The 13,397-nt window shown below is 33.3% G+C and overlaps 1 protein-coding gene across 1 annotated transcript; it reads right to left on the reverse strand.

The window, feature by feature from the left end:
• Window positions 1–798: 798 nt before the first annotated feature.
• LOC143232464 (carbohydrate sulfotransferase 1-like) lies at window positions 799–3,869 on the reverse strand. The gene is made up of 2 exons (XM_076467952.1): window positions 3,815–3,869; window positions 799–1,578 (listed from the first exon to the last, which is right to left on the reverse strand). Exons 1-2 carry the CDS (start codon window positions 3,867–3,869, stop codon window positions 914–916), a joined length of 720 nt encoding a protein of 239 aa, XP_076324067.1. The 3' UTR covers window positions 799–913.
• Between the last annotated feature and the right edge of the window lie 9,528 nt (window positions 3,870–13,397).

A 13,397-nucleotide genomic window follows, 5' to 3' on the forward strand; every position in this document is an offset into this window, starting at 1 on the left:
TTATAACAAACAATTTATCTTGCAATCGGATGGAAACCATGCATCTTCGGATTCACAGTCCATATACACTAACTATTAGGTAAACCTAACCCACTACCATAATATCATAACAATCTTCGTCCTTATTATATAGACGTTTTGAAAAAAAACAGATGTTTTTCTCGCAATAAGTTGTAAAAGAACGAAACATTTATAAAATATTTTAGAACAACCGTCATTACACTCAAAAGCAAATGAAACCATTGATTGCTTGCTTTCTTTTATGAAGACTTAAACCAGGACGGGAGTTAACTAACAGTGTTTAATTTAATGTAATAAAATATTATTTATTTATTTATTTATTTATTACTACTCATTGTAAGCTGCTATCAAAGTATAGGCCACACGCACGCACACACTGTCCTTCTTACTGCCTCATTGGTAAGTCTAACAACAAACAAACAAATTGTGTGAAGTGAGTATTCAGTATCAATGGTGTAGTTAATGTTGCAAAATAAAACAAATTTTAGTCATATCACTGTGAGATATTAACAATACAAATAATCTGCAAGAACAACAATTTTAGAAATTTCCTTGTTTATATCAAACCGAAAGTAATTTACGTATCACAGCAATCGTTTCATTAACATATATTACTCTCATTGAACTTTTTCCCAAAAGGTAGTGTAGATTTTAACTGAAAAGAAGAATTGAAGTAAGTATAATCCATATGACTTAAAACATCTTTACAGTCAGATTGAACTTTTAAAAGGACATTAAAAGGGAGTTCTTTTAACCGTAAAGTCTCAGAAGCAGAGGAGTTCCTAATCGTTGTATATTCCCGAGGTAAATTTTTCTGGGAATTTGGAAACCTTATTCCATTAATATGTGTTGCTAGATACTGTAGAACTTCCTCTGAAAGTGTGTTTTTCCCTTAAAACTGAAATATATCTTGAGTTATTTCGAAAGGTCTTTTGGCAAGGTCTTCGTATCGTAGAAGTTTGTATTTTCCTGGAAACTTTGTTTTTAATTTACACGCATAAGTGAGATCATCCCTAATTTGGTTACATAAGAATTTGGAGTCAGAACATAGTTTTTTTTTACACCACAAAATAATATTTCTTTCCATTAGACGCGACCTCATAATTCCGCGAGGGTCACGTACCATATGAATGATTTTTAAGTTCAAGTCTTTATTTTTCTCCAGTAAGTGTTCTACTTCGTTTAATGAAAACCTGATAACTTTAACGACTTTTATTAAACTGGTTTTACAGAAAGATGTAACGAAGTTAACGTCAAAACATTTATCCTTTTCCTTGGTGGAACAAGCTGTCCAGTAGTGGTAATTTCTTTCAAGGTTTTTGAACTTCTTATTCTGTTTGGCCCATTCCAGAAAGGAAATCCACCGCTTAAATTTGCACCTGAAAATATCTGAGAGAAATTCTATCATCGTCGGTATTTCTTCTCCAAAAAAATGAATAGGCTCGAACATATAGAAAACGCCGGGATGACTTTGAATTATGTCTCCCAAAAATGAAGAACCATCTCCTGCGTAAGTCAGTAGTATAATGTGAAGTTTTATAGGAGTAGAAGGAAAAGCTAAAAACAATTAATAAATAGTATTATTACTATTTCTTCATGAATCAGTGCTTGAAAGCAAAAATAAAACCACTTATTTTACATACATACGCGCCATTAAAATATTATTACTTGTTCACTATTTACGTTCTTTTTAACCAGATTATTCAAACATCATACCATGACGACAATTTTATTGTTTAACCAAAAACATAAAAATGAAAATTGAAAGTTGAAAAATAAAGTTAATGAGATTAATTTTCTAAAAATACATAAATATATAAAGATATAGTTATAATTATGGAGAGTGAAAATAAATCACAAAAGATGTGAATAACTAGAATAATGTTTGATTTTCATGATAAATGTTTGTATGAAACATTTGTTCTCTTATGGTGGAAACAGTATATTCGAAACGAATAATAAGATATATGCAACAGATTTAAAATTTTATGATTCATGGATAACTAAATTAAACATAGAAACTCTAATAATTATCATGTTAGTTAAACACGAGGATGCATGTTGACCAGAACTTTAAACTATAGCTAGTTATGAAATTGACTTTTCAAGATACCATATACTTATCATTCCATTACAGAATAAATATATAGTAATTTTTTCAAATATTTGATATTTAAGTTTTCGTAATCCTTAAATCAGCATCGAATGCAGAAAGTATACAAAAGTTGAATTAGAAAGTGTTTTCCATGTCACATGTTAATCGAAAGCTCCAGTACTTGAACTTTTCCACTATCTTGTCCACCACACATAACAATAATTTCCTGAACAATCTGGCTTTTATAAGCATGATTCAAGACTGTTATATCTTACTGTAAGGTTGGGAAATAAATATGACTTTTATGTAGGTTACAACTTTAATACGAAAACTATAGCGTACAGAATATTCAAGAGTGGTCGAATAATAATCAAACTTACTACCTGGTCAGTTGAAGAAACTTGAAATGATTCACGCAAATACTTAATGAAATTCGGAAATATTTTTCAATCATATCAATGCACTTAATCGCATTTCTAATTATCAGAGTCGGAAACAGTTTTGAAGTAAAAAAAAACTCCATTTAAATAACTACATAAATAAAAATTTAAATAAAAAACTACAATAAGGCCAAGAGAAAAAAAAGAGTCAAATTTGTTACGTGAGGCTGGATATAGTGAACACTTATTGAACAATAAATAAAAACTGACCATAACCGTAATGGATAAAGCAATAATTAAGGTTGTTTTTGTTTTATAATACGTTATATTTGTATAGTTTTTTTTAATGTAATGAAAAAAAAATGGCAGTAATACAACTGCATAATGTGATAATGGTTAGGATTTTTTACGATATAGTATATGTTTTTTCTTATAAATGTAATTTACTGTGATGAAAACAGTGGCTTTTACTGTAACTCATAAAGAAACACTGATTAGTTTTTATAAGGTGTTGTTTATAGCTTTCAACACGTCATGAACACCTCGGGGTGGCAAAATGTCCTCATATCTGCCGATATCTGCGGAACGTTAACTTCGGAATTTGAACACTGAAATAGGGCATGTAGTACTAAATTAAAACAGCAACAAATATTTTCAAGGGTATTCTTTAGTCTTTTTAGGTATAAATACTTGAAATTTTATGATCGTTTGAAAATTGCAATTTTTGGCTACATTTTCACAAAGTGCACCATCTTCCAAACTGTTTATCTTTTACGTTTTTGCTCTTTTGCTGTTTCTTTCTTTCTCTCATGAAAATAAATGCAAACAAACGACATTGTTTTTGCTGTTCTGTTGTTTTTGGATGAATACTCATGTTGACCTTCCAATAAATTCAGAATCCACAATCAAATACCTTCAGACAAGTACAGTGAAACATTTTCAAACAAGTACAGAATCCATAACGAAACACCATCAAACAAGTACAGAATCCATAGTAAAATGGTACAGAATCCATAATGAAACACTTTCCAACAAATACAGAATCCTTAATGAAACACCTTCTAACAAGTACAAAATCAACAGTGAAACACCTTCAAACATGTACAGAAACCATAATTAAGCACTTTCAAACGAGTACAGAATCTATAATGAAACACCTTCCAACTAGTACAGAATCCATAGTGAAACACCTTCAAAGAAGTACAGAGTCCATAACGAAATACCTTCCAACAAGTACAAAATCAATAATGAAATACTTGCTCGGACTTTAGGTGCTTGCGTTTCTTTCATGTTTATTATTTGATTTGGTTGATTTTGCCTTTTGTTTTATTCTCATCAGGGAACACTTCGATAGGGTTTGCCTCCTTTATCATCTCATATATTTTTTTGTAGAATATTGGTAGTATATTGTAGAATTGCAGAAGGTTCACAAAGCCACAGTATTTAGTTACACTACGTTATGAAAGAATCAAATCAAAAAGCAAAAACAAAATATTCTTTTCATTGGTTTAAAAAATAGTCCTGTAGGACTGAAAACAAATTTACACTATAAAGGTATGCATTACGTGTTAATATAACGAAAAAAAAAGTACTATAACATCAGAGACTATAGCAACAATGATTAGGGCTGTTATATATTGTATATTGTTTCAAACATAGTTTTTTAGCAAAGTGAAAAAGTAGCCAGAACATCAATGCAAAATGGTAAGGATTATTATATGTAATATTTTGTTTTTCTTAGTTTTTAATATAATGTTGAAGAAACTTCCATTGCATGAAACTACAAAAATACAAAAACAACAGTAGTAATAATTTTTATGATGTGATGTGTTTTTATGTTTATTTGTGTAATAAAGAAAAGGTAGTCGTTTGTTTTGGAATTTCGCACAAAGCTACTCGAGGGCTATCTGTGCTCGCCGTCCCTAATTTAGCAGTGTAAGACTAGAGGGAAGGCAGCTAGTCATCACCACCCACCGCCAACTCTTGAGCTACTCTTTTACCAATGAATAGTGGGATTAACCGTCACATTATACACCCCCACGGCTGGGAGGGCGAGCATGTTTAGCGCGACGCGGGCGCGAACCCGCGGATTACGAGTCGCACGCCTTACGCGATTGGCCATGCCAGGCCGCAAAGGTAGTCGTAACGTGAATAAATAAAGCAGTGACGGTTAGTTTTGATTTGTAAGGTGGTAAATCTTTATGGCTTTTTGATGTGCTGAGTTGAAAGATGATGAAACTAATCAGCATTTAGATCAGTAAAAAGTAGTTTTATTGATTTTTAATTTTTTGAATAGTCCTTATTCCTATTGTTGCTGCAATATCAACCGGAAATATTTTATTATCTTCGTGCAGTAAGAAAAAAACTATATTTCAAATAGGACTAACTCCTAACAAAAAAACTGTTGTCAATGATGACTGGTGATAATGGTTTGTGAAATGACTTGGAGAAAAGGACCTATCATTTTCACAGAATACTCACTAAAAAGACAATACTCTACGACAAAATAACACACAGCATAATGTTCGATATGAATATATACGTATAATGATATAGCTACAACGGAAACGTAATATGTCATTTCGATTTAAGCAGAATGAATGGTTGATTTTCTATTTTTCACCACAATAAAAATTCTTCGAATTATTATTCAGTTACGTCTAAGAATAACTCTGTGAAAAATTAAAGAAATAAGTAAACACCAGCAACGTGTTTTTATTGGAGAAAAGGCAATACTGGGGCAACCTATCGAACAAAGTTTGATTAAAAACTGAATACAAATAGTTCGAAAACCGATAATTATAATCGATTTGTGATCATTTTCACCACTTACAAATTTTTGATAATTCATATACAATATTTATGTAACTTTATTAACATCTCTTTCGCTTTTTTTTATAATGAAAATGGTTTTCTTTAAGTGCTTGTTTAAATTTTGTACGAAGCTACTCGAGAGCGCTAGATGTCACTAATTTTAAAATGTTAGAATAAAGTAAAACCAGTAGTCAATATCATCCACCGCCAAATCTTGGTATACTCTTTATTAACGAAAAGTGGGATAGACTGTTACATTATAGTGCTCCCATCCCTGAAATGGCGAGGACATTCAGGTAGAGCGCCCTTAACGTCAAGCCAATAAATTATAGTGTCGAAGCCAGCACAACATAAGAAACATGCAGCAAATCGGTTTAGGATTTGTTTAAACACACACTTTTGTAACAGTTCACGATAAAAAAGGTTTCGAAACGTCTAACTTTGCTGCTAGGTTTAGGTTTTGTTCACTTGGAGTGGTATAGTTTAAAATATGAAACGTATTTGCTCATGTTGAATAAACAGTTATAATAATGACCAGCTATAATTTTAAGCGTTACATATCTCACCACCCTTGCAACATCAACGACGTGGAATGTTACATAAATAAATTTCACATATATTCATATTACGATAAATAGACTGGGATTGATTTTCTTATAGATATGCCTTTGTCTTCTTTGATAATGAATATGACATTTTGGAATTACGTCAAAGATTTGGTATGTCTGAAGTTATTTTAAGTTTAACAAATTTTTAGTATTTCCATCTGAATTTTGTTACTTGTGATATTTTCAAAAATGATTCACTTTTTAATTTGATCATTCTTCTGTGCAAATCGAATCTTATTTACTGCGTATACAACATTTTAACATTTCTTTGCTATAGTTTAACAACAAGCAAGATAGGGCTTAACCTCAAAACATAAATTGTTAGGAAAACACTTAAAACAGCCTTGAAATACATATATTATTTTCTTCAAATAACTTTGAAGTTCATTTTTCTTATTATCTACACAATTATATCATGACCTTTTGAATGATTAATAAAATGAGTTTTATACTGTAAGAATCTATTGTGCGATAATGTATCATACAAGTATTGTTTGTTCGTTTTTTTTTTAATTTTGCGCAAAACTACACCAGGGCTCTGTGCGCTAGCCGTCCCTAACTAAGCAGCGTAAGACTAGAAAAAGGCAGCTAGTCATCACCACCAACTCTTAGGCTACTCTTTTACCAACAAATAGTAGGATTAACTGTCACATTATAAAGCCCCTCGGCTGAAAGAACGAGCATGTTTGGAGCGACGGAGATTCGAACTCGCGACCCTCAGATAACGAGTGGAACGCCTTAACCACCTGGCCATGCTGGGCCTCATACAAATAGCACGGTATAAAAAGGTAAAACAGTATCCTAAATTGATTTGCTTTCTTAATCAATTATTACCTTACCAAAAAAGGAAAATTTTCGTTATGTTTTGGGGGCTCCTACTATAACTGTATTTCTAATGAAATATGAAAAAAAATCATAATATACGGGTCAGCTAAAGCAGTAATCTTCTTTCTTCAAAATATATCATGATTCCCCCACTCCCCCGATGGGTCAGCTCTAAGTATACGGATTCATAATGCTAAAGGGGGAATTATTTTCCTCACGGTGGACAGAGAGCAGGCAGCCTAAGATGTAGCTTTTTTCTAAAACTAACAAACAATATCATGTTTGTATTATATATATTTATACTTCATCAGAACAAAGAAACTTGAATTTCTGAGTGAATAACAATCAGTACTCCAGATCTTGTACTTACGCCTCACAAAGTAGTCGTTTTGTCTTTTTAGAAAATATAAAATGAATATTAATGTGAACAAAAACATAACGCTGCTACACAACAGAAAAACTTTATGACTGCGACTTGTCATGTTACGTCGTCTGGCTTTCAGGAAAGTTGGATCTTGTGTGTAATGTATTAGTTGTTTTGACTGACAGTTCGGAATATCCAGCTAAAATATTAAAAAAAAACATCAGTCAACAAGGAAAAGAAAAAACAAGACCTATCAAAAACATAACTGATAAAGATTTAGATATAAAGGATATTCTTTAAAAACAGGAATACATACTTTTGCAATCTATGCAGCTAATGTGTGTCATATAGGTTAGGCTTATTAAATTTACCACCACGCATAACTGTCTTTATTGTATCTTAGTAAGTGTGGAAGGCTTTGTTGTTGTTGTTTTTCTGTAAAAAGATTGTGGTTCTTTATGTATTCGAACCTTGAAGTCCCAAATCTGACTTTGAATTCAGGATGAACAACGCATTTATGACTTTGGAGAGAAGACTAGACGTCTTTAACAAATAAGTAACGTGACTTTAGGGAAGACAGAATATAAACTGACGACGAACTTCACAAACTGTCATGAAAGATATAAATGAGAAATGAGAAGTAAAGCTTGAAGAAGTTAGCTCGGTTGGTTTGCTCACTATTGATCTCAAGTATAAGTTATTGTATTTTATTAAGTATGTTCAACAAGTCGACTACAACTTCAACGTAGGAAGAAGCACAAACAGAAATGTCATCACAACAGCACGGGAAAAGCATAGATAAAAAAACCAATACAATTGTAGCTGAGATAGATTTCTTAAGCATCCTTAATGTCTTTTTTACTAATCACATAATACAATTGTATTACAAAAGTGCATGGAATTTCTGATTTAAAATGCTCTAACTGGTATTTAAAATTAATGATACAGGAAGATGTCGGAGATTTACACTTTGTTTGACGAGGATGTCACATTATGAAAGTGGCCGTGCCAATAAAAGTCTGGTTAGTAGGTGGTGGAGAAGAATTGACTGGTACAAAAGAAGAAACAGAAACCACTTTTGATTGTCTTTCAGTTGTAAGAATAAACTTTTGAAGTACAGAAAGGATTAATCAACTTGAGGATAGCATACTTTGGAGTTGTTATAGGTGCAAACAGAAGGTTAATAACTCTCCTTTCTTTTACACATTGATATATTTGGTTTTACAGGGAACAAAAAGTGATATAGATAGAATTTTTTGATCTACCATATGTTTATCTTAATGTCTTATGTTTAAAAATAAAACAAATAATTAAGTCTGTTATATCTCAATGATAAGACATAGAGTTGTGCATCACTGTGGTACAGTTGAGAATCTGCGTATTTTGGTACTTGGACAGAATCCCTATACACTAACAAGTCAAAACGGCTGGTTCAATACGTACATGAAACTGATGTCAGTGTAGACATCCTGTGTGTTGACACCAAGCTGGAAGAAGATACTATCCATAAGACAAACATTACGGGTGTGTATGTAACACAAGGGCTAATAAGGAAAAGCGCAACAGATTACTCCAGATTTAGATACTAAAATACTTATTAACGAATATGAATTTCCATTTAAATTACTTAAGATCAGTATATAACTTACAGATTATTAAAAATTAAAATTCTAACATCAGTGCAGGATCCATCAAAAGTACCATATAAAAGAAAATGATTATAGATATATACTGAATTATATTCTTTAATTGTTCATCAAAGAATTTAAAGATTAACTTAATTAGGAGTTTTTAATTAATGCCTGTTTAAAACGTTGTGATGAACTGAAATTAGTGTGATGAATTTGAATCCGTACATTTTCCTCTCAAAATATGTTATATCAGTGGAATGTTTATGAAGGTATGAAGATCACTAGATCATGAATGTACGGAGCTGCTGTAGTAACACCCATTCTGTCATGTTCGTAAGAACATTGGTGTTCGGTATTTTGGAATTAGAAGTGTATACATTTATCATATTTGGTTTGTTTTGATAAAGTTATCAAGAGAACTTAGAGTGATATCGAACGGTTAATATATAAATAAAAAATTTAATGTCTTGAATTCGACAAACTATTAGTTTGCTTATTTCTTTCATATGATAGAGAGAAACTATGCCAAATTGTAAGATAGTGTGCAAATAAACGGTGCATACTTCTGTTGTGTATCAAGCCAGCAATACGCCTTCGGTAACTGTGTCTGGTTTCAGGCTTCATGTTCGTGGTTATCGCCAACTGTCACAGAAACAGGAGTCAAAGTTTCTTGCTCTTTAGTATTTAACTTCTGGTGTATACTAGGGTTAGAATAAACGATTAAGGCTTAAATAAGCATATCCTGATTAATAGAATGCTTTAGAATGCTTCTTACTTCTTCACGTACAGTATAGTTTTCCTTAGAAGCAAAATTAAAGATGATTATTAAATTTAATGCCATAATTGTACCGAATTCAAACAGTAGAAATCTTCATTATATCTTTACTGTTGAATGGGCTGTTTTGAACAAGAAATGACGCAACTACTTTGCCAAGTTTCTCAACTCGATTTCTAAACCTGCTCACTTCTGATCCATTTTTCTTGTTCATAACACTTTTTGGAAGAATGGACACCACTGAAATTCCTCTCACAGAGTTTGTTCAGTTTTAGCAAATTTGTACTGGTTTTCTGCGATTTAAAGAGAAAAAAATGGTTTGGTTTGAAGTCCGTTCAAAGCTGAACGAAAATTGCCTGCGCTAATCTTCCTTGATTTAACAGTGAAAGACTAGAAGGGAAACACTTAGTTTGTGTGTGTGTGTGTGTGTGTTTTCGTATAGCAAAGCCACAAAGGGCTATCTGCTCAGCCCACCGAGGGGAATCGAACCCCTGATTTTAGCGTTGTAAATCCGGAGACATACCGCTGTATTAGTGGGGGGCAAACACTTAGTCATCGACACCTACCGCCAAATCTTGGCCTACTCTTTTATCAACTAATAGTGGGATTGACCGTTTCTTATAGTGACCTATCTGCAGAAAAGACGCGCGTGTTTGGTGAAACGTAGATTCAAAACTGCGACCCGCAGATTGTGAGTTTCAAAAACAAAAAAGATGGAGGAGTGTAGTTTTCTTAAGATAATATGCGAAACCTTTAACATGAGACAATTAAAAGACATTATAAAAACTTCAGAAACAAATCCCATTACAGATTGATAGTTTACTCTAACTCACAGACTTTCACTGGATCTGTTGAGCTTTCACCAAAGGTATGCAACTTGCTACTTAAAAAAAATGAGTCAAATTCCATATCTTAGTCTGGTGTGCTTAATCAGAAAAATGGAAATTTTGATCATTTGAATAATGAATACAAGTTAATTGTATGAACATTTAATTAACTCGTCTAATAACTTATAACTGACCTAATTTAACTCTAAAAGCCAATATTGCAATTCTGGCGTTTAAAATAACAGCAAAATATGAGAACGTTCTTGCATAACGAGCACACAACATTAACTCTGGTAAAACATTTTCTGCTCAGAAACATAACGAAATCAAGATGCGTAGAAAAAAATCACTTTTATTGTTAAGAAATAAATGAAATATAAAAGTTTATGGCAAAATTTGATGTTTACTGAACACTTTTTAGAGTGAAAACGACTAAAAATAATTGCACACAAGACCTTTCAAAATTACATTCTAGTTCAGTGTCGAATATGCAAGAAAATACATTCAGTACTACCGTTGTGGCTATGTAAGACTAGCAATGTTGTGCCTATGTAAGAATAGCAATGTTGTGGCTATGTAAGACTAGCAATGTTGTGGCTATGTAAGACTAGCAATGATGTGGCTATGTAAGACCAGCAATGTTGTGGCAATGTAAGACTAGCAATCTTGTGGCTATGTAAGACTAGCAATGTTGTGGCTATGTAAGACTAGCAATGTTGTGGCTATGTAAGACCAGCAATGTTGTGGCTATGTAAGACTAGCAATGTTGTGGCTATGTAAGACTAGCAATGTTGTGGCTATGTAAGACCAGCAATGTTGTGGCTATGTAAGACTAGCAATGTTGTGGCTATGTAAGACTAACAATGATGTGGCTATGTAAGACTAGCAATCTTGTGGCAATGTAAGACTAGCAATGTTGTGGCTATGTAAGACCAGCAATGTTGTGGCAATGTAAGACTAGCAACGTTGTGGCTATGTAAGACTAACAATGATGTAGCTATGTAAGACTAGCAATGTTGTGGCTATGTAAGACCAGCAATGTTGTGGCAATGTAAGACTAGCAATGTTGTGGCTATGTAAGAGTAGCAATGATGTGGCTATGTAAGACTAGCAATCTTGTGGCAATGTAAGATTAGCAATCTTGTGGCTATGTGAGACTAACAATGATGTAGCTATGTAAGACTAGCAATGTTGTGGCTAGGTAAGACTAGAAATGTTGTGGCTATGTAAGACCAGCAATGTTGTGGCAATGTAAGACTAGCAATGTTGTGGCTATGTAAGAGTAACAATGATGTGGCTATGTAAGACTAGCAATCTTGTGGCAATGTAAGATTAGCAATCTTGTGGCTATGTAAGACTAACAATGTTGTGGCTATGTAAGACCAGCAATGTTGTGGCTATGTAAGACTAGCAATTATGTGGCTATGTAAGACCAGCAATGTTGTGGCAATGTAAGACTAGCAATCTTGTGGCTATGTGAGACTAACAATGTTGTGGCTATGTAATACTAGCAATGTTGTGGCTATGTAAGACTAGCAATGTTGTGGCTATGTAAGACTAGCAATCTTGTGGCAATGTAAGACTAGCAATCTTGTGGCAATGTAAGACTAGCAATGTCGTGGCTATGTAAGACTAGCAATGTTGTGGCTATGTAAGACTAGCAATATTGTGGCTATGTAAGACTAACAATCTTGTGGTGGCTATGTAAGACTAGCAATGTTGTGGTTATGTAGGACTAGCAATGTTGTGGTTATGTAGGACTAGCAATGTTGTGGCTATGTAAGACTAGCAATGTAGTGGCTATGTAAGACTAGCAATCTTGTGGCTATGTAAGACTAGCAATATTGTGGTGGCTATGTAAGACTAGCAATGTAGTGGCTATGTAAGACTAGCAATATTGTGGTGGCTATGTAAGACTAGCAATGTTGTGGTTATGTAAGACTAGCAATGTTGTGGCTATGTAAGATTAGCAATATTGTGGCTATGTAAGACTAACAATGATGTGGCTATGTAAGACTAGCAATGTAGTGGCTATGTAAGACTAGCAATGTTGTGGCTATGTAAGACTAACAATCTTGTGGTGGCTATGTAAGACTAGCAATGTTGTGGTTATGTAGGACTAGCAATGTTGTGGTTATGTAGGACTAGCAATGTTGTGGCTATGTAAGACTAGCAATATAGTGGCTATGTAAGACTAGCAATCTTGTGGCTATGTAAGACTAGCAATATTGTGGTGGCTATGTAAGACTAGCAATGTTGTGGTTATGTAAGACTAGCAATGTTGTGGCTATGTAAGACTAGCAATATTGTGGCTATGTAAGACTAACAATGATGTGGCTATGTAAGACTAGCAATGTAGTGGCTATGTAAGACTAGCAATCTTGTGGCTATGTAAGACTAGCAATATTGTGGCTATGTAAGACTAGCAATGTTGTGGCTATGTAAGACTAGCAATGTAGTGGCTATGTAAGACTAGCAATCTTGTGGCTATGTAAGACTAGCAATGTTGTAGCTATGTAAGACTAACAATATTGTGGTTATGTAAGACTAGCAATGTTGTGGCTATGTAAGACTAACAATATTGTGGCTATGTAAGACTAGCAATGTTGTGGCTATGTAAGACTAACAATGTTGTGGCTATGTAAGACTAGCAATGTTGTGGTGTCTGTGCAAGACTAGCAATATCGTGGCTATGTAAGACTAGCAATGTTATACTTACGTTTTACCACCTATCTTGTAGTCATCGTTTTCTACACTTCAAATAGTCTTATACTTTCCTCAGTATGGATATATAACAGAAAACAGTAGGAACGTGATTTAAATATCGACCTGTCAAGTTCCCGGATGATGCTATGTGAACATAGTAACCGTGTACGGGTGAAGTTTCAATTCAAGTTGGTTCTTTTTAAGCATTTTCCAAATGATCTATAAATCAATATTTTTTAGTACAGACGGCAACAAATGAATAACAATAATTTGTTTCTGGTCCCTCGATGTAACTTTGCACTAAGGTGAACATTATTTTATGTCTTAGGAGAAGGGGAGAAAACTGATACA

The sequence above is a fragment of the Tachypleus tridentatus genome, chromosome 1, assembly GCF_004210375.1.
Source record: "Tachypleus tridentatus isolate NWPU-2018 chromosome 1, ASM421037v1, whole genome shotgun sequence".
Classification (NCBI taxonomy): Eukaryota; Metazoa; Arthropoda; class Merostomata; order Xiphosura; family Limulidae; genus Tachypleus; species Tachypleus tridentatus.